General features: G+C 38.0%; 1 protein-coding gene across 1 annotated transcript; it reads right to left on the bottom strand.

The window, feature by feature from the left end:
* Window positions 1-378: 378 nt before the first annotated feature.
* On the bottom strand, window positions 379-21,947 carry TCEA1 (transcription elongation factor A1). Its single transcript, XM_081917634.1, is given in 10 exon segments — window positions 379-658; window positions 1,616-1,687; window positions 5,049-5,195; window positions 5,956-6,096; window positions 7,103-7,170; window positions 8,274-8,419; window positions 10,863-10,950; window positions 12,208-12,313; window positions 14,535-14,597; window positions 21,591-21,947. Coding segments are annotated over 10 exon segments (909 nt in total). The 5' UTR covers window positions 21,660-21,947; the 3' UTR covers window positions 379-649.
* Window positions 21,948-22,160: the final 213 nt, after the last annotated feature.

Raw genomic sequence — 22,160 nt, 5'->3', positions numbered from 1 at the left:
GAACTAAATACAATATAATAAAGCACATGCTTCAAGACTGCACATTACACTGGATAGAGCAATGCAAGTTTCAAAAACATAAAACGTTTGATTATCTAATAGGGGGTATGTGTGTGTTACAAATAATCAGATTTTTAAATGAAGAATTGAGGGCCACTGAAAAAATGGTTTATGCAGTCTAGTCACCCACACAAATTATAGTTTATTATGAGAGTATAAAGCAAAACTATTTGATCTAACACACCAAAATGGTTAAAAAGGAATGTACTATTAAATATGAATTTTATTCTACAAGGAAAAAAAAACAGCTGGATATGCCAAATGCAGAGATATACAACTCTTTGTTCACGAAGTTAAGAATAAGCAGTTACCCAAATGTCATTGATAAAAGTTTAATGTAGACTTGCTTATAAAAATGGGGTGGGGGCGAGGGTATCGAAATTACACCATACAATTGAGCTTCCTGGCTCTACAGACTATTAACTACAGGATGGCTGTGTCAAAATCCAAAATTTAACTTCAGAGATGTCTGCATGAAAGGAAAAGGAAAGCGAAAAACTTTTGCAGGAAGCTAGATACTTGACCTAGTTCTTAAAGCTAATTATAAAATCCTCTTTCATACTGGTCCAGATTTCAAGAATTTCTTCTTCTAACAGAACTGTCAAAATAAAAGAAATATTTATGAGTTATATGCATATAATATCACCAGTGAGAGAAAGCAAATGAAGATCCTACATTTTGTTCACATTCTTAACAAGCATTGTAGCAGAACTTTCATTCACCCAATTCCACCCCCAAAGTGTCAACACTGATCACCAGAAAGTACATGAAAACCCTAATTGCTAGGGTGTTATATGTGAAAAAACCCTACAGATTGTGCTGATGTTCAAATGGTGTGTGTGTCACTTCCACCTATCTAACTTGAAAAGTTAAGCTAGTAAAAAATACGGGGGAGCATAAAACATGGGGTATGTATATTCCTTCCCAATCCATATGAAATCCCACCAAAGCAGTGCAACTCACTTCTGAGTGAACAAACTTGAGATGCAGCTTCAAACTTACTTGAGAGTAAGTCCTACTGAAACCAATGGGACTTCTCAGTAAACATGTATAAGATCAGACTCTCATTTCTAGCTTTCTTATGTTCTCTCTACCTGGGTGCCTCTTTACCTCTCAAGCAGAGGGAAGTTTTTAATGTTTGATGCTGTATTGTTTTTAATATTCAATTATTATTATTATTATTATTATTATTATTATTATTATTATTATTATTATTATTATTTTTTTTTTTTAAGCAATTCAATGTTGCCCAGGGCACGGGATGATTTCTGGGTTAATATAGGCCCCCTTCTACAGTCCTACCCCACCTGGTGGCCATTTTATTACAGATTTCAGCATCCCTTTTCCAATAGAGGCCAGTGAGGCCACTGAGACCATATGACTGGTCAATGGATTAGCATCTCAAGCCTCTCTCTTTTTACGTCTAGGCTGCAACACTGTTAACTCATAAATAAAGACACATACCCAGAATGAGACAAACACAGTTCTTTCAAAAACCAGGTAATATAACAGAAATTGTTACATAAACAAAACAAACAAGACTTCTTTTTTTTACCTTCCATCTGTTTCCACATTCATTACACACAACAAATGTTGTCATAGGTTCATCAGCACTTCGAGTTTGAACCTAAAAGGGGAGAAAAGAACTCCAAGCATAAACTGACTAATATTATGCTACACAATTTGTTTATGCATTACTGCTTCTGCATATTTATTTGGAAACAAGACTCACTGTGTTCAATAAGGCTTACTTTCTGTATGTGCGTTAAGACCACAGTCCAATTCTCATTTTTAACCCAATATTTACCTGTGAGTAAAGATTAAGAGGGTGGAATAGAGGGATAATCTCCCTCTTCAACTTCTTTGCCCGTCTATTTTCTCACCCACTCCATTTGTCATTCTCTTCTTCTACTCAGTGCCCTAATATATAATTTCCCACCCTCTATTCATCTTTTGATAGCTGGAAGCAGATGGCACTGTTTTCTTGCAGAAGCTCCTTTTGAGTGACACATCTTATTTGCCCCAATGTGGGTGGAGAAGGAGTAACGAGCTAAAGGGCCACTGAAAGAACAAGAAGCAAAAACGGTATGCTATAGTATACCCCAGCCTTGGGTAGAGATGGGAAGGCCTGAAGAAAAAACCGGAAAAATGGGGGGGGGGGGACACCAGTTTTTTCTGTTTTTTTTCCAAAGCTGTTTTTTTCCCAGGGGAAAATGAAAAAAATAGTTAGATATAGTTTGAATATTCCACCCCCCCCCCCAATTTTTCCTGAAAAAACGGCTTTGGGAAAAAACCTGTCCGTCCCCCCCACACATTTCTGTTTTTCTTCCAGGCCTTCCAGCGCTCACACTTTGGAGCTCCCTGCCAACTGACACCAGGCAGGTGTTCTCACTATACTCTTTCCGGCAACTGCTCAGAACATTTTTGTTAGGGCCAGCCCATCTGAACACATAGAAGCTGCATGCAATTTACTTCCTTTTAACCACTGCTGACTTTCATTATCGTTTGAATACTCTTAAATACCTGCTTTTAACTGTGTTTTATCAATCATTTTAATGTTCTGTTGTATATTTTTGTAAACTGTTTAGAAGCTCTCTTACCATCATGCGGTTTATAATATATAATAACAAATTCAATTAAAAACACACAGATACTCCTTTTCCTTTCAAACAGTTTGAGCCTTAGTGCAACATACTATTCAGTAACTGGATGCTGGTTACTTCTGGGCCTGGCATGCAAAAAAAAATGCTTTACGCTTTGCCCTGGCTGTCCTCAAGTAGAGATGGGAAGGGCTGGGAAAAAACCTGGGAAAATTGGGGGGGGGGAACAGGGTTTTTTTCCTTTTCTTCCCCAAGCCGTTTTTTAGAAGTCCATGAGAAAAATGACAAAAAGGAAGTGGAAGAAAAAATAGAAAATGATAGCAATAGTTCAGAAAATGAAATAGAATAAACTGCATGTATATGTTGTATCTTCTGTTTCTTTTCTTTTTTTTAAGCACTACTCAAAGGTTAGACCTTCTGTGGAGCTTAAATATTGAGGTAGACCTTAACTTTATTTGCCATTGGTACTAAGGGGCAAATCTATTTTTCATGTTGGTGGTTTCTTGCTTTTTTTGTTGTTGTTGTTTTTTGAGGAAAAGGGGGGTGGCTACCTGTTTTATTGTCAGCATAATACTTTTAGATACACTGCATTTCACGCAGTTTGTAAAACTACTCCATACTGAACTTTCCCCCCATTTTTCCAAAATTTCTATTTTTTCTGGGGGCAAACAGGGGGGGAAACGTTTCCCTCCCCCTCATGGCTTCAAAATTTCCAGAAATTTTACATCTCTAGCCTTGGGTGCTGTGTTAATCCAACTGGCTTTGATTGCACATCATCAGCATATATCTGAGGGATTGCTGTGGTGGTAGTAGGACAAGGCAGGGTTTTACAGAATATATAAACTCCACTCCTAAAATTTAATATCAGAAATACTAAGCTTCTCTAAAAGAATCACTTTCTCCACCTTTGGTCTCCACCATGCACTCAGCTCTCACCTCTGGCTCCTAAAAGCTGCCAGCATGCAACAGCAGCCACATCCTGGGAATGGCTTTGACTGACCGGCTAAACCAGGTGAGGGTAGTCAATGGGTCTCAAGCCCTTGGTAAGTTAGGGATTTCCACTGCATGCATGACAGGCTCTGGCAGATTGAGCAGAGGAGACCAAGAGTGGGTCCAATGGTAAAGAAGATGGTTTCTGCATGTGCTATCATCCTGGAAAGGTAGCCCATCTAGGAGAAGGAAAATTCTGATCCTAAACCTCCACTGCCTCATGTGATATCTTCAGGAGAAGAACAGGCTAAGGAGTAGCCCTCCACAAATCAAGAGTGGAGTCTCTAAGATGGTTGGATGGCACCTAGTATGCCTCCTTCCGGTACTTGGTGCCTCCTTTGGCACCAAGCTGGTGCCAAATGTATTGCTCTGCCTTCCTTTGGACCAAATCAGTGAGGCCGCAAGAGGTGTCTTCTTGTCTGGACAGCCCAGGACCTCCATATACACTGACCAAGCTTGTGCCCCGGAGAGGTTACTTTGGTGCTATTAATGTTGTGGTTTGACCTCACCCCCGGAGATGCACTCAACAAAAAATTGATGCAAAAAATTATGGAAGTCTGGCCAATGGTGAGAACTGAAAGGAAGTGCATCCCAACAACATCTGCACAATATGTCCTATCCTTGTTTTAGAGGGACCAACAATTTTCAAGCAGCTTTTGAGAGCAAAGGAGGTGGATGGGTAAGGGGAAGATGAAAAGGCCTAATGCATAGCAAGCAACTAATGCACAGTGAGCGTCTCTAACTAAAATAATACCCTCTTGCTTACCTTGACTGATTTCTACTTCCCTCAACTACTTGATGTATTCAGCTACCCACCCAGAAACTAGCCCCAAGGATTCTACTATTCATATTCCATTTTAATGTGAACAGCACTTCATACTCCAAGGCCCAGGCAGCTCCACATATCCATAATATGTCGACCATTTATACTTAAAAAATTAAGTAAACCAGTTCCAGTAAAACTGAATCACCAGACAACAGACACTCTGAGTCACACATTTCTACAAAAAATAACAATAAAATCCTGATAGCAGATCATGAGGAACCTTAGCTGCTTCTACTATTTAACTATTTCAATAAGATAAAAAAAAAATTAATAATTTGTAAGGATAACAAAAGTACCACTTGTAAACACATATACATTTATGGCTACAACCAAAATATCTAGATTTACTGCTGTTACTCCAAAACAATTGGATGCTCTCAAGTCCATTCAAACTTTGACCACCATACACTCATGTTGTTATTTACCCAAGTACACACACAGCCTCCACTGTCTAACCACAATTGGCACTGCTTTCACTGCTCAGATATGTAATCTTTCATAAGCAAGTCCTGTTGATGGTGAATGTGGTGAGGTTATGAAGGCTAAATATTGGAGAATATCACTTGCCATACCTGGGTGTAAGTACAATTCTTCTTTTTACATTTGCCACATGTAAAGAGATCGGTCGGAGTTCCTCCTGTTTTAGCCATTTGATGCTCTCTTATGGCTTCTTTGGTAAGATTTTTTCTCATCTCTTTCAGTTCATCACTTGCCATCTCCTGTGGTAAGGGTACACAGAGAGATGATGAAATAGGCTTTAAAATATTTTTATTGTACTTACAACTTTCAAATACAAATTAAAGGTTACTTATTGTGTAGTGTGTCGTATCCAACAGTGTCTGTCTGCTGATGGAAGGAATCTGCCACAAGAAAGGAGGGAGGCAATTTTTGGCTCCCTGTGCCCCATCTGGAGTGCTCAGCTCCATGAGAATTATCCTATATGTTGCACAAGATCACAAGATTCCATTTTGCCTCCCATGTTTTGGGGGCACCAATATGCAGTTGCTAGGACTGATAGTGTATAATTTTGGAATGGTGCCATTGTTATGCAGATGACATCCAACCTCATTCTTCATCTTTAAAAAATCCATAAAGAGACATGGTACATCTGAGAAGGGCTTAGCTACTGTTAGAGGGTGGATTAGGGGGGACAGATTTAAGGTGAATCCAGACTGCACACAGGTAGTTGCTAGTGGATCTTACTACTTCAGGGAGGATTTAAGCTATTTGCAGAGAACTAAAAACATACTTTTACATTAATGCTTTCCGGAAGATAAGCCACACATAAAAGACAACGTTTATTTGCTTACTCAATCCCAATATGCAGACATTATAGCTAAGGTTTTGCATTCAAACAGCACTGTTTGCTGTTAACATTTTTAGTACATCAAAGTATTTTGTTTCCAAAATATCCAGCTCTTAGATGAATGGAATTACACTCAAATCTTAACCATGAAAATCAAATAATGAGCTACTTACCTCTGCTGTCATTTTAGCAAACCTGTCAGGAGGTATATTCCCACATAAAACATTTTTCCTTAGATTAGGATTCTTAGTGTCCTTAAGATTTGCTATCCTGCTGCGTACCCTATTTTTGTATTTCATGTCTGTATTTTTTAGTTCTTGAAATATAGGTGCTTATGAGTTAAGGAAAACACTTAGGAATAGCACAACACAGCACTCCATTCTTTTATGAAAAAAGCTACCCCTACATCTACATCTGTTCTTTTCTTTGAACTGACAAGGGCTTCCTAAAAATACAATACTGGCCTGCTGAGACTGAAGATGAATGTTAGAACACATGGCGAATATAATCTTAGTCCAGGAATGTAATCTTAGCACAGCAAAGTTTACCACAAATCTGCAGTTACTAGGCAAAGGTTCGAAGGATACTTCTGTACAGCTGCTTCACTGAAATGAATGAAATTTGCAGAAGGCGAGTGCTTGGCAAACGGCACCCTTTACAAAGACACAACTATGGAATGCCCTGCCTGGCACCTAATTAATGTTATTTAGTATTAGGCAAAATCCTTTCTGATCTCTCATACCTTTTAAGGTTTTTAACATCAATTATTTTAAATTTATTGATTTAATTCTGCATTCCTTTAGTTTTTTATGTGTTGCTATTCTCTTGTTTGCAGCTTGATAATCGGCTTTAGGGGCATTTTATAATTGCTTAATGTTTGTATATTTGTTTTTGTGCATCTTACAGTGTTTTAATGTATCTATTTTTCCTTTTGCCAGTGCCTAGAGAACATATGCCATTTGACATTTATTAAGTATAATATATAAGATTTCATTTTAATATGTTCATTTTTTATGCTGTGTTATCTTTAGGTTTTATATAATTCTTTGTAAAATTAAAAAGGAGAGGTCATTGTTCCAGCAGGCTTTTACTCAATAGTATAAAAACTGACACAAGAGTTGGTTAACACAGTTAACTATATTGCCTTCTGCATTCAAGGTGGTTCATAAAAAGAATTATAAGCCTCAGTTAACAATAAAGACAATCACAAACAATTAGAGGCACCTGTGGAGCACAAAAGTCACAAAATATTTTAAAAGGAAGCTAAGAGTTAGCATCAGCCTAGTGAACCAAAATAGATGGTAAAAAACTGATTGGACAGATAAGGATATCTTCTTCAATCTGAGAACCCAGTTCTTCCTCATCAGCACCAATAGCAATATAATCATCTGAAAGAGAAAGTGAGTTGTATGACTATTAATATGTATTAAAACATTTATTCAACACATTTCTCTATTACCCTTTATCAAAATTTCTTCTAGAAAACTTATTGTGATTCTTTTGTCCCATCTTTGTGCCTACTGTCTAACACAGTAAATACAAGAGATGCTTTGTGATGCTGCATTCGCATCAGCCATTTTGTGAACTCTTATTTGAGTTAATAAACAACTCTCAGGTTGTTAATTGGACCTGGTGACTTCTTAATTTTTAATTTAGCAACCTATACACCTCTCTAGGTCCTCAGTTGCTCTGACTCCAAAAAGCAGTTCATACATGCTCATCTGTCCAATGTCCTTGAGTGAAAACAAAATTTATTCAGATTCTCTTTAATCTTCCCCACTAGAAAACATTTCACTCCTTTGTTGTCAAGTGTTTGAGCAGCCTTCCTTGATAGGATCCTGCCGATAATATATTTTCTTGTGCAATGCTTCCATTAGAAACAGTCCTTCTGTAGCTGAATACAACTTCAGCTTGTGAAGAGAAGCTTTGGATCAACTATGAGATCAGTCTGCAGAAGAGGATGAGTGGAGGGGGGCCTCCCCCCCTTGCCCTGCCAACCCAACAGCCTATCCCCAAAAAGCCTCCAGCTCTGAGAAGATGCCTCTGCCTGCTCTTCTGTGATTTCTCCCTTTTCCTTTCAGTTTCCTCCATCACTGCCCAACCTATTAATAAAAATTCCCAGGTGGTTTCAGGAGGTTCTGGAGTCTGCCAAGGAGAGGCAAGAAAATTACTCTTTCCCCATCTCCTTTCTGTGGGTGGATCTCTAGACCCAACTCATAAAACTTCAGAATTAAGCATTCCTAACTCAGGGTGAAACCACAGCAATCAAAGAAGGCTCTCTGAGAAGAATACAGTATTATATGAAGGCTTGTCACAAAGAGCATTACTTGCTTCCAATGGACATATATGCTAGGGGTTAGTTATAGTCATCTATCAAAAAACTACCTCACCACTCACATTGCAAAATAGCCCTTGCAACTACAATTGCAAGTAACACTAGAGAGGAAATGTCAAGCAAGATGACCTGCAAAGGTGGTAGTACAATCCTTACCTCCTGTTTTGAGAGCCGCCGCTAACATTTCTCGGCATTTCATCCGTACAGAATCTGATGTGCTTGGAGCTCGTGGAAAGGAGGTAATAAATGATTCTGAGGAAGCATTAGCTTCTTCTTTCTTACTGCTTGAGTTGCTGCTGCAACTGCTAAACAAAGAAAAATATTTTTTAAAAAATATAGTTTCATTGTATTTCTGCAATGTAACTGGTCATTGGTCAGTTTCTCTTTCTCTCTTTATTTAAGTATTTTTATTGATTAAAGCTGTTTGGCATTATATGCCAAAAATATAAAGAGAAAAACGAGGAAAGGGGGGAAATATTAAATATTAAAATGTAAATAGTAATAACAAAGGAAATAATAAAAACCATCACTGTACAGAGTTGCATCTAAAATATGAAACAAAGGTTGGGGCATAGCTAAGTACAGATACCAATAAAATAAAATAAAATAAAAATAAAAATGCAGTATTACATAAAGCAATTATTAAGGCAGTTTCATTACCGATCACCTTTAGCACTAATTATAAGCAAGCCAAATTATTAGAAATGGCTTAGATATTTTTATACTCTAATCTGAATAGAAATAAGAGGCGGCATTTGACACAGTTCCACAGAAAAAAATTTTTTTAAGGCCTCAATCAACCTTGTTAAAAGTTAAGTAATGGCTGTGTTTTGACTTAGTATACTCACTTTTGCTCCTCTCCTCCCTGGCACAAGCAACTAACACAAGCCTTGGCTTAGCACCAGTTTAAATCATTGCTCATGGTTTGTTTCTCTCCAAAGCACAACTTGAAGGCAAATGTCAATTTGGGAGTCCCAATCACTAGTATTGGTTCAGATGCCATGGTAGGCCAAGGCTTATGGTTTGTTGATCCTGCTCATGCTAGAACAGGAATGAAGCAGGAGTGCTTCAGCAGCAACTGGTTATTTACCATGTCACCTGTGTTAAGTCACAAATAAAAATGAAAGACAGTACTACCTAAAATCTGAGATGTTCTAGTTTGACCTACTGAAAAGAAAATGACACCAAACCGACACACAAATTATAGCTGACATAACTGCAAAGAACATTGCTATACTCCACTGCACTCACACAAGTAGCAGAAAAGTGACTAGATGTATTCATTTTGGAATTTATGCTGTTTTAAATTATAGCACAAGACAAAATCTACATTATTAGCTGTGTTCCAGTACAAACTCCCACAGTTCTCATAGTTGCTGTGTCAAATATCAAGATATTATATTGTGTAATTCTAATGCAAGAAGTAAACTAAGGTATAAACAGGCAGTGGCGTAGCGTGGGGGGTGCAGGGGGGCCCGGCCGCACCGGGCGCAACATCTGGCACTCGCACTTGCAGCTCTCTGCCCCTGCTAAAATCCACGGGTTAGGGGGCGCAAATTATTTGCCTTGCCTTGGGTGCTGACAACCCACGCTATGCCACTGTAAACAGGGTAGGGTCTGTGGCAGCCCTTACCTACCTGGTGCTCTCTAAATGTTATGGGCTACATCACCCATCATTGCCAACCAGCATGGCCATACTAGCTAGGGCTGATGCAATCTGGAGGACATCAGTTTGGTGAAGAATGGCCTATAGTCAGTTCATAACCTTTGCTATATGGCACAAGATTTTTGCTTTCCCTAGTATTAAATGCATCTGCAAAATACATGGGAAAACAAATCCCACTCTCACAATGAATTTCTGTTATTTCAGACTCCCAGAAAGCATTGTTAAACCTCAGGATGGCCCCCTTTCTGGAGCAAACAGGCAGAGTCAACATCTTCAATTGCTTTTCCACGGGAAGGCTTGCTCTACTCCCTCAGACCAGAGCAAACACTACTCCTCCATTCCTTGCTAAATATAAACTATACTCTTGAGTGAGAATAAAACTACAGTAAAAAAGGAAAAGAACAAAAGTGGGGAATTGGAAACTTCCCAAGAGGCACTCTCCACCACTCTCATATGTGTAGTGAGGCAGAACCCCTGAAAAGTTCCATTAAGAGAAACAATTAGTAGGAGAATTATTTTACGGTATTTAAGCATGTGGTTATAGATTCGGAAATAAGATAATAATTTGCTTGACAAAATTTATTAAAGATGTAAATGGGAGCGGGAGACGTGAGGAAGCTCAAGAATATTATGAAACTTTGTTAAAACAAAGCAATAATGTTTATTATTATTGTATTTTCTTTCTAAAAACCTTAATAAATATATATATATATATATATATAAAAGTTCCATGTACTGGTCCTAAAAGAAAGAGAAGGGTAGAATGCCCTTTGGGAGTCCCAGAAAAGAGCAAGTCCCGGTAAGAAAATTTCTGTTTTCTCTTCTGGTTCCTGGAGGGCATTCCTCAAACCTGGGATGTAACAGTGTGATAGTATTTCAGGATGATCTTTCTTGCAGACCAGCACCTTACTGTACTATAACGTTTTGCACAACGCCGCCTATCAAAGACTGTCTGCAAATACATATCTTATAATGCTTTCTAAATGTATTATAATTGTTGTCTTACAGACATTTTTAATGACCCTGACCCTGACCAACTGCTTCTTTTCTACCACCAACACAAAAGGTGGAAGACATACCTTTCTTCTCTTGCTTCAGGACTGTTTTGTGATGAAGAAGCTGCTTCTTTTTTCTTTTCTTCAGAATCCTTATCATTTGCTGGTCCATCTGAAATATGTATTTATAAATATATACATACACATCATTTATAGAGCAAAGTTTAAGTACTTAATATATTTTTTCTTTTTAAGAATTCTCCACATATGTATCATTTATAGAGCAAAGTGTAAGTACTTAATATATATTATCTCAGTAATTCATTCAACTACCCTACAAGCTAAGTCATCTAAAGTACAGAAAGCGAGGTTCCAAAATAAAGAAATAGTAGGTAGTTTAATAAAGTTTCTATATCAGTAAAGTACTTTCTTGTAAGAGCAAGTATGCACTTTATTGGATGGCCCACAAATGTCATAACCTTAAATCACTGTGAAGGTTTGTCAATGCTAATCTATGGGTGCTGCTATTCCTGCAGTAATGGGGTAGAGGGCACAGAGAAGATCAATGACATTCATATAATAGTGACCTAACCCAAGACCGAACAAGAATATGAAGAGAATAAAGACTCTGAGTCAAGGCTGTAGTATACAAGCCTATTTCATCAACTCAGAGGAAAAGTGTAATCTTAATCATGTATCTTATATAATCTAGATGAACAATTATAGATTTACAGTGAAATGAAGCATGAAAATATCTTCTATATCTGGACTATTTTTAAGATGCTGAATGGTCGTATTTTATATACTCTTAATTTGTGCTCTACAATTTTAGTGAGAAACTTATATTTTGATTGATATAACCAATGTGATATATATATATATATATATATATATATATATATATTGCTAATAGTATAAGAAATCTGCCTGCTCTTAATTGTTTTCACATTCCTCAATTTATGTATTTATTTTTGGAATAACTGCTTTTTACAAACTATCCACTATTGGTTTCTACAAAACAGTCTGATGTGCAACTATACATTAATATATATCTATATCTAGAAATAGATATAGATATATAATAGTGTTATTTTCCTATTGTGCAATCTTTCCAAATTGTCCAATGAAAACCTCACTGATACTGTAGAGCATTCTCAATAACATCCAGCCTCCACATTCCACCCACAACCATGTCCCCCTCCCAGAACAACCAGGTTGCCAGGTTGTTGCAAGGTTGTTTGTATTGCTTGCCCCATTGCAATGGAAATATCTGTCCTCTACTAAAAAGACAAAAGGAAGTTCAAAATGAAGGGAGGGTTCGTGTATCAGAGTTAGTTGGTTTTGCAAGTACGACAGAAACAGACAGAAATCTATTATTCTGTATATTAATCTGGAAGTTGTAGAAGGGGGAAAAAAACCATAGTTATACCTAATAACTTCTTCCACGACTTAATGAGAGATTTTGCTAAGGATGTAACTTCTTCATCTGTGCTTTGCTTGCGTATTGCATTCACTGACATTCCAATTCTTGTAGACTGAAACCAAGCACAAGTATCAACATTTAAAAGCAGGTATTTATATGATATTTAGAACCACTACAAGGATTTCAAATACAATTGAGAGAATACAAAGCTGCATGAAGTCATCAGATATTGGGCAAAAACAGCAAATGATTTCCAAACTAATTTTAAAAAATTTTAAGCCAAGCCAAACATTCTATTTTTTCTGTTTAAGAATTCTCCACATATACAAGAACTGGCATTAAAGTACTGTTTGCAGTGTTGAGATCCAAGGGAGGTTAGCTAATATTCTTGCCTCTAGGGCTTTCACCCTCTCTCTCTTTAATTAAGATCCTCTTCAACAACTACCTGGTTAATTAACAAGCATGCCTTTAAGAGCAGCAGAATTGCATGTTTTGCACTCCTTGCTGCGAGCCTTCGAGGGAAATTATTTTAAGAGAATCTGGTTTACTGCAAGGAAAAAGCCTTGATGGAAGCTGAGTTTTATCTGAAATTGTTTTTTAAATTGTTTTCTAATTGTCAGAAACTGCTGGTTTTAGATTGTATAAACATCCCTGTTGAATATGGAGATAGTTTTAAGTATTATGGAGGCAGGTTGATCATAAGTAACTTGGCAATATGGTTCTAGAACAGCAGCTGTCATAAAGCAATACATTAGACAAGTGCTTTAAGTACACCTAGCGCAAACATATCCTGTCAGATACCTTCTAAGCTAAAACTGTTAAGTGCGATTTCTAAACTTAGCAAAGGCTTATAGATCTAGATGATTTATAGATTTTTATAACTACTTGAGCCAAAGTCTTCACACTAAGAGTTATGAACTCATAAGCAAATCCTTTCCCTTCAAATACACACACCGAATATGGATAAAGTCCCTCTTCAGTGCAAAATTACAAACAATATCTTTCTTTTCAAGGACCTCAAACTATGGGATAAATAGTTTAACAATCCACTTTTAAGTCTTATCAATGAATACTTTTTATACTACCATACTTTTACATAACAACTGAATATATATTTTTAATCCAACATGACTTCTGTAACATAACTTCCAGGTTTAATGTGAACATAGCTAGATGACTGAATGATACAAGTTACAAATAAACTTTCATTATAATTTTCAAAAAATGTATTTTCTCCACTTATAACTGCTTGCCTTAACTGATCTGAAAACCATGGGATTGGAAAAAGAAAAAAAACCTAAGGACTACCAAGATTTATCTTGTGGTTTTGTTTTTTAATCACATTTTATTAATCAGCTTCATTTATACAGTACTCCAGTCAAGCAATGTTAAAAGAGTACTACTGCCATCTACAGTTCAGAGAGAGAGAGAGAGAGAGAGAGAGAAAGGGGGGGAGGAGAGGAGAGAGGAGAGAGGAGAGAGAGGGAGGGAGAATGAGAATTGAACAAACTAGGCATAATGTGCATTTGTTACAAAAAAAATATTTTTGTTTAATCATATTTTCAGACTGCAACTCTTATTAAATTGGTTTCATTTTAATCCTATTCCAACTCTAAAAGCAAGTTCAAGCATAAACAAAGTTCAGCACCAAATAAAGTAAAAATTAAGTCTAGTCCTGGTGAGCTTGCATATATGTAGTACAGTACAGGTCTCCTTATACATGTTTTTAAAAGCCTCTTGTCTGCTTGCCTCTGGCAAGAAAGAATTGCCTCCAATGCAGCAGGAAAGGTTTTTGTAAGTTTGTCCCAGGCTGGTGCCAGCTAAATAAAGAAAACTCATGTCCTGAATTTCTATCATAAGATTTCTATCATATGCTTGCCATACATTTTTATCAGGGCAATTTGGAATGCATGTATATTGATGTCCAGCTTTCTACTTGAAGAGTAACATTTGATAACCAGGGATAATCAGTCATAGAGATTCAGGTACCTTTTATATGCAATAAATATGCAGCAGCAAAGTAATTCCACTAACGTGGATGTACATTCCCTTCTACAGGAACACATTCCCTTCCATAGGAACAACAATCTAAAGTGACTACAGAACAGGGGTGGAAACCTCTGACCTTCAGGCGAAACTTGGCCCAGACCAGGCCTCCCCATTTGATCTGTGAGGCCGTTTTGGAGAAGACATGCCCATGCAGCCTCCACCTGACACCACACATGATGTCAGATGCAGGGAAAGTAAGGGCAGGGCTTCAAAGGAAAATTTGTTTCCATATGTTTATGGTATAAAATGAATATAAGAGGTACTACATCACTGGAAAGACATACCTGTAATAACTCCAGAGTCATGGGCATATTCTTAAGTTCTTTGAGTAAGTCAAGAGCCCCAGCCTGTAAAATACATTGTAAAAAGATTCAGTATGCATATTCTCATATACTTAAAATAATATTTACTATGAAACACAGCAGTTTTATTCAACGCTAGTTCCACAATATGAAAACATGATAAACCTAAACACTGATAGATCAGCCTAGATATTTATTTCACAAGCATCTAGGTGCAACTGATAGTTTTTCCAAACGTTAATCTGATTAGTCAATCTTGAGTTGGAGGCACACTTTTTTGTGAGGCAAGCAGTTGTTGGGATGGTTGTTTAATAACTACACCTTCCCACCAAAACCTGCACAGAATAGGGTCATTGCTGTACATCTAGGTTGTAGTTAATTACAAAACCCAAACTTGGCATTCCCAAGGCAAATACAATTTAGCTTGTGAGCAATTGTTCCATTAAATTTTCACCAGTTTTAATGATATAGTTGTTGTTTATTCCAAATTTTATTAAGTGATAAAACTTTAATTTACTTTCAAAATGAGTAGGAAGTGAGAAAATATATTTTACTAAAGCAGTCATATGAATATTAGATTCTACCTATATTTAATATAGTTAGTAATTTTAAATTAATATTTTGAAATTAACTGCAGGCCAATCCCTCAAGAGTACTGAAATGAGATTTTAAGAACACAGCACAGTAAGATCAGGATTTTTCATTATATGGTACAATTTGCACCTAAACCAGATGGGCTCAACAAATGGAAGTTCCACTTTTACGTCAATTAATTTGGGCTCTTAAGCCAAAGGCAACAGTTATCTGTATTATCACAGATTAAAAGCAGTTATGATTAGCAAAGCACAGTTATGCATGCAATTCATTTTACTGTACTATACTAACCTCTCTGCTACTAGCTTATTTCTCTTTAGAAACCTTATAAAAAGATTCAACATTCACTTTCTAAAGAGAAAGGCCACTAAAAGTAAGTAAAAGGTATGTAATAAAGAAGTGCCATGCTCCTGACAAAACAGAGACATCCTAGCAACTGAGGTATTGAATGAAAGTATAATAGAGCCATGGGGAACCACCAACAGAGACTCCCCCATCAGTGAGCAAGCAGGGATACAAGGGATCAGGTAGTCCTTAGGATATCCCGGACTCAAGTTGTTAAAGGCCTTGTAAACTTAAACCTGGGTGGGTAACATATGGGCAGCCAGTGCAAGCTTTTAAGCACTCTTGTTGTGTGCTAAGAGTAGTCTGTGCCCCATCAACAGTCTAGATACATCATTCTGCACCAGCTAGAGCTTCCAAACCATGGACAAGCATAGTCCTACCGCACAGAGCACATTGCAATGATCAAGTATTGATGTTATGAACACCCTTGTCAAGGTTGTTCCTGTTCAAGAACAGTCACAGTTGGCGCAGCCGCCATAGCCAGTAAAAGGGGTTCCTAGTCACTAAGGCTACACAAGTCACAAAAGACAAAGACGGACCCAAACCTATATTATTTCAGGGGAGAGTAATCTCATCCAAAACTGGAAAATAGTCAGTATCTCAGACATAGGAACCATCCACCCACAGTACTTTTGTCTTCCAATGATTTAAGCTCAGTTCAATGGGGCTTACTCCCAGGTAAATAGGTACAAATCCATCTAAAACTTGATTTTTTTAAGGTTCTTTAAAAAGGTACTCTCCCTTTCTCAGCATATTAGAATTTGTGCAACTAAACATAATCAAATATTTGAAGTTTTAATCCATCTGTTTACAACTGTGAAAACAAATTTGTCACAAAAATAAATACTATCATTTCTAGTAAAATAACTTATTTAATCTAACAAATAAATGACACCCTTAAAATGCAAACAAAGAAAGTAACCCTCCAAATAAGATTCTCTGAATCTTAAGCCTACACCAAATAAAACAAATTAGAACTATAGCTTATTGCCTATGATATTTGTAATAATTTATATACAAAACTAAGCACAATACAACTAAATTAGCTCCAGAATGGGCAGAGTGTATTATCTTCCATTGTAATTGTGGAATCTACCCGTATTAGATGATGTAAGAGGCAGAAATCACTCCACCTGTTTCAGTCAAAAACTTGGAAGAGTTGTTTACTGACTTATAGCCATACAAGCCTGATGGTAGCTTTGTCCTCTCCTGTATTCAACATGTGTTTATGATACTATGGAAATGCCTTTCACTAAGGGATCTCAAAAACTGTAAAATAATGTAAATAAAAATGTGTAATGTGTAATGTAAATAAAGCCTGTGTTGAATAAACAGCAAGAGTTTTCACTGTTCAACCTGACCTACTATCTTCTGAAATACCACTTGAAAGATTGTGTAAGGGAATGTTACTTGCAGTAACATGACAAACAAACTAAAAAAGTGTGCATGAAACTATTCTCTTTTACTTTGCTGCTTAAATAAAGATAAATGTAAAGCCATATATTTATTTGCAGTAATATTATTATTATTATTATTATTATTATTATTATTATTATTATTTATACCCCACCCATCTGGAAACTTAGTGCAAGAAGCAGTACTGCGATTAAGGAAATATATACCCTGTCTTTCACTTTGGGGGATCATTATGTGAAAAATGAAAACAATTCCAAAGCAATGTTACAAATACTCAATAGATCCATCACAAATTCATCACTGCAGGCCAGCAGCCAAAATCCTTTTTCTCCAAATGCCTTGGTAAGTTCCTAGAAAGGGCATATCAACAGGGAATATGGTACCCCTTCATTTTTGGAGGGGGAAAAGTGTGTCCTATGGGGCGAAAAATACGGTAATTCCAAAAGACAGGTCACACCAATGAGAAAGCCCTATGCCTTCTACCATGCTTTCCACCAGATAAGTTTTTGTGGTGGTGGTAGTGTATATAAGGACTCAATACATGAGCTAAGCACACTTGGGGACTGGGCTCATATTTGTCTATGAAATACCTTCCTATACTTATTTGAGACCAAGCTCTGTTGAAATCAGAACTTAGTAAACATTCAGAGAACTAGACAGTAAGATGGTCTTAAGTTAAAAGAAAATTCAAAGGCAGAATAGATTTTTTCCCTCTAAAATTAACAGAATCTAAAATTTCAACCAGAAACCAGAAGGATTTGCATCCGAGAAAACTTTTTTAAAAATTGTAGCTTTATGCCACAGTCCCAAACGTACTAATAATCATATTCCAATGAATAGTGTGGGCCTTACTCCTATGCTAAATTAAGATGGGGATGCAATAACCAAAACATTTTACACAAGTGGCAGATGAAGTTGATGGACTATATGGAACTGGCGGAAATGACTGGCAGAATCCGAAACTAGGGAGAAGAGTCGGTGGAAGAAGATTGGAAAAAATTTAAAGATTATTTACAGAAATACTGTAAAATTAATGAATGTTAGAAAAATGTTGGAATGAAGTTATATGGCTTTAGCAGAAATGTTATAAGGAATTAAGTACAAATAGATTTTTAATGTATTAAAGGGGGGGGAAAGGTTAGAACAAGTTAAGATAAATTACAGGACAGAAAACAGAGGAAGATGGAAAGGAATTGCTGAAACAGTTAATTGAAGTGGAATACACAAAGGGAGGTGTGAGGAGGTCGTGGAAACAAGTGAATGAAAGTTAAGATATTGAAATTATTGGATGTGTTCTAAATTGTGTTTGTTTTGTTCTGTTAATTCAATGTTTTGTGTTAGTGTTACGTAGTGTTTTTGTTTTTGTTGTATTGTTTTGTTGAATTTTTTTCTTTTATAGTCTTTAAACTGTTAATAAATATTATTTTTAAAAAAAAACAAAACAAAACATTTTACACAAGTAGCACTCCACTGTAGCCAATCAACATGGAAAACATGCTCACTTTTAAATAAGACCGCTTGAAATAAAATGCTTAAGTCAGTCATGACTAATTTAAGTCCCATTCATTTCAGTGGTTCTGTTCTAAACGTGACCTAAAGGTAAAGGTAAAGGGACCCCTGACCATTAGGTCTAGTCACGGATGACTCTGGGGTTGCGGCGCTCATCTCGCTTTACTGGCTGAGGGAGCCGGCGTACAGTATAAGAACTACAGTATTTGCTAGACAAATATTTATAAGAAGGTTTTAGGAACAACAATATAATTTGTATAAGAAATAAATTTGTCATAAAACTATCATAGATGAAAATAATTCAAAATTATTTTTAGAATCAGTCTTTATAGATTAGGTTCCATATTCAAGGATTTAAGAAGTATGGTGCTACAGCTAGATATAAATTTGTACAAATGATTTGTAACTTCAATCCTATACATGTCTACTCAAACGCATGTCTCACAGAGCTAAATACGGCTTACTCCCAAATATGTGAGTATAGGATTGCAGCTGAATGCACATCGAAAGTTGTTTAACACATACTGGCTCCATACCTTATAAGAGGAAAAGCTACTGCTTACCTTTTTCTCTAATCTTACTCAACTGCTCTCGATTTTTGAAAATCCATATGTGCAAAATTACCTCTGCCAACTTGCACCTATTCATTACACAATAAGGTAATTTGTTACACTGGTTATACTACAGAACAAGCATTGATAGTCAGAAATATAACTTGCAAGGTTTAGTTTAACACAAGTATACAGTTCATGCTGATATAATTTTTTTAAAAGGAATAGTATTTTAATACACACTGGGCCTGAACCAGTTGAATCTGTAGGTGTGAGGTGTGTGGGTCAGCAGCAAGAAACTCCCATTGTGAGGCTTGGAAGAATACAAGAGGCCAGGGTATCCAACCCCAAATCCGTAGGAATCGTAACACATGACTGTTCCTACAACATAACTGTGCATTGACTTACCAAGTTAAAATAACTTTCTTTCAGTGAATACATAATCAGTAACAAAGCCTTTAACACAGCCCTGTATCAAGCATCAAGTAGCGTTCCAAAGGCATAATTCACCAAGCAGAGAAAAATATATGAAGTTGACATCTAAAATATACCATCTGAATCAACAGTATTATCAAAGATAGTCAAATAAATCAATGTTTCGTAATAGTTCTACACTGAATCCATATTTAGAATAAAGCTATAGAAGAATTTCTGGAATGGTTACAGATAAAATTAATTTTACTTAGTAGCACAGAGGCACATTTAGATGTAAGGCTTACCAAGTTATTCCTTATGAAGACTAGCAAGGCTTAGGTTTTACAGTAAAACTCATTTTATATACTTACATTTTTAATCAAACACATTTTTAGCCCCACTCACTACTATAGGAAACATGACACTGGCCAGACCAGGGTTACCATTTGCAGAAAAAATATACAACTCTCTCAAAGAATCTTCACCAAGTCTAGTGAGGCTTATCTTCTCTGCATATGACCAGCCCAAAAAATATTAAAATACATGTGCACTCAAGAATACTGTGATATTCCAAGGAGCTGCTATAATTTTAATATTTGTTTGAGGAAGGCATAGATCACTTTCAGTGATGATGGAATGCCTCCCCCTGAATTCACATGACATTATTATTATGAAATTAGCTGGGAACTTTTACCTTTTTCACTTAACTTTTATGGACAACTGCTCCAGTTCCTATTTTTAAGAGTGAGAATCATGTTGATGGAAATTTCATTTTAAAATGACAACTGTAAGGTCAAGTTTATTGAACACACTTTGAGGGACACATCTTCATCAACTGACTTGTATGCAGAAATATTTAAAAGCGAAAATAAAGCCTAGTTTAATATTCAGGTGGAATCCTGTCATTTATTTATGGTTTTATCTCACTGCCTATTTAAACAAAGGACTGAAGCTTCCCCACCGCCTCCACAACCACACTCAAGGGCAGCGAGGTATAAACACGTGGCATGATATCTAGCAAACATTTCCAAAAAAATGCTGAAACTTACAAGACACGTAAGCCAATTAAAACCAATGCAGACTAGCAATTATTGTCCCATTGGAAAATGGAATCAAAGGTGTAGACAGATACCCAGAAAACATATACCTATTGGGGAGGTGGCATGTTAACATCTTTGCTCCCCCAGCACCTCCTCCTGCATCAAGGCCAGGACTGTGAGAGGCAGTTGCAGCTGGCAGGGAGTCTATGATCTAGATTTCTGCATTGCAGGGGGTTGGACTAGATGACCCTTCCAACTCTACGATTCTATAAGTCCTGGGCCTTGTGGAAATAGCATCTGGTTGCTTCAAATGTCAGTTCCAGAACAGCATTTGATGGGACACCAGAGAGCAAGCAGGGGAAAGAGATACACCTTTGCCCTGCTGTAGTAACTATTGTAGCCTTGTCTGCTTTGTTGTGCTTCGAATATACTGCAAGCTGCCTGGAGAATTCAGGTGAGTAAGCAGATTGTAAATACCCGTATGATAAATATTCTGTGTATGAATGAATGACTGAATCAACAAACAAACAAATGAGACTCATAACATTTTTGCGTCCTTTCTTCTCAGATCTGTGAAAAGAGAGAGTTCACCCTTCTGACAACCAGCACCACATTTTTAAGCGAGTATACCATGGCTACCAGCCTTGACAAGAATACGGGGCGGTCCAGTGCCACAATACACTACAGGCAAGGGCTTCACTTCGTGGGTCCCTGGACTGCCGGTTCTTTGGAGGGCAAGGATTCGGTTGCTCCCCACGGAAACGTCGCCCGTGAAAGTGCCTTGTTTTGACGTACAGTGTCGTCACCAGTCGAGAGAGCCCCCCAGAGGAACGGCTCCATCTGCCCCACTGGCACGAGGGCGAAGCGAGGTGCTTCCTTCCTCTCCCCCACCCACATTCCGAAAGGTGACAGTTGAGGCCTCACAAAAGAGGATCCGCGCGCGAAATATGCCGCCCCTCAGTTCTCCCCCTCAGGAAAAGAAAAAGAAAAAGGCGGGCGCCCAGCTGAGCGCGAGGCGCAGCTGATTGGTCGAGCGGACATTCAAGCCGAGCGCGCGAGGGGCTCGGTGGAACCCCCCCCCCTCGCTCGCTCTCGTTCTCTCTCTCTCTCACACACACACACATACATATACACACCGGCACCCGGTCCCTCCCGGCTCATCGCCTCACCGCGTTCTTTTTCTGCACCATCTTGTCCATCTTCTTCGCGATGCGAATGATCTCATCCTCGGTGCTCATGGCGACTGCCCGCGGCGCCTACGCTCCACGACGCGGGTGATGGGGAGCGAAGTTCAGCCGCCGCCGCCGCCGCGAATGCCTAACGCTGCCTAGGCTGCCGCTGTTACTGCTCCGCAGTGACTCCGGCGCCAGCAAAGATGGAGCCGCCAACCCACAGCCCGGGCCGCTCACAGCACATAAACCGGCCTGACCCAGAAGCGACAGCTCGGCAGCCGCGGCGCCAGGCTGCGCTCATCAAGCGAGCCAGGCAGTGCTCGGGAAAGCCGAAAACATCGATGGAGGGGAGAGGAAGGTGGAGCTTCACTGAAGCTGCGCCCGCACAGCGGAAATGGAGGGACGCTGTGGGGCTGCTGCTGCGCTTGGAAGAAAATGTCGCTTCTCCATCAGAGTTGGGAGCAGGAGAGACTGGCTGAGGAGGAACCGCAGGAGAAGTAGATTTAAAGCACACACCACCCCAAGAATCTCGGGAGCTGCAGTTTGCTAATGGCGCTGGGAACTGTA

This window comes from Podarcis melisellensis (assembly GCF_964234715.1).
Source record: "Podarcis melisellensis genome assembly, chromosome: 7".
Lineage (NCBI taxonomy): Eukaryota > Metazoa > Chordata > Lepidosauria > Squamata > Lacertidae > Podarcis > Podarcis melisellensis.
Note: the sequence above shows the minus strand (reverse complement) of the source record. Positions and strands in the feature narration are given on the sequence as shown.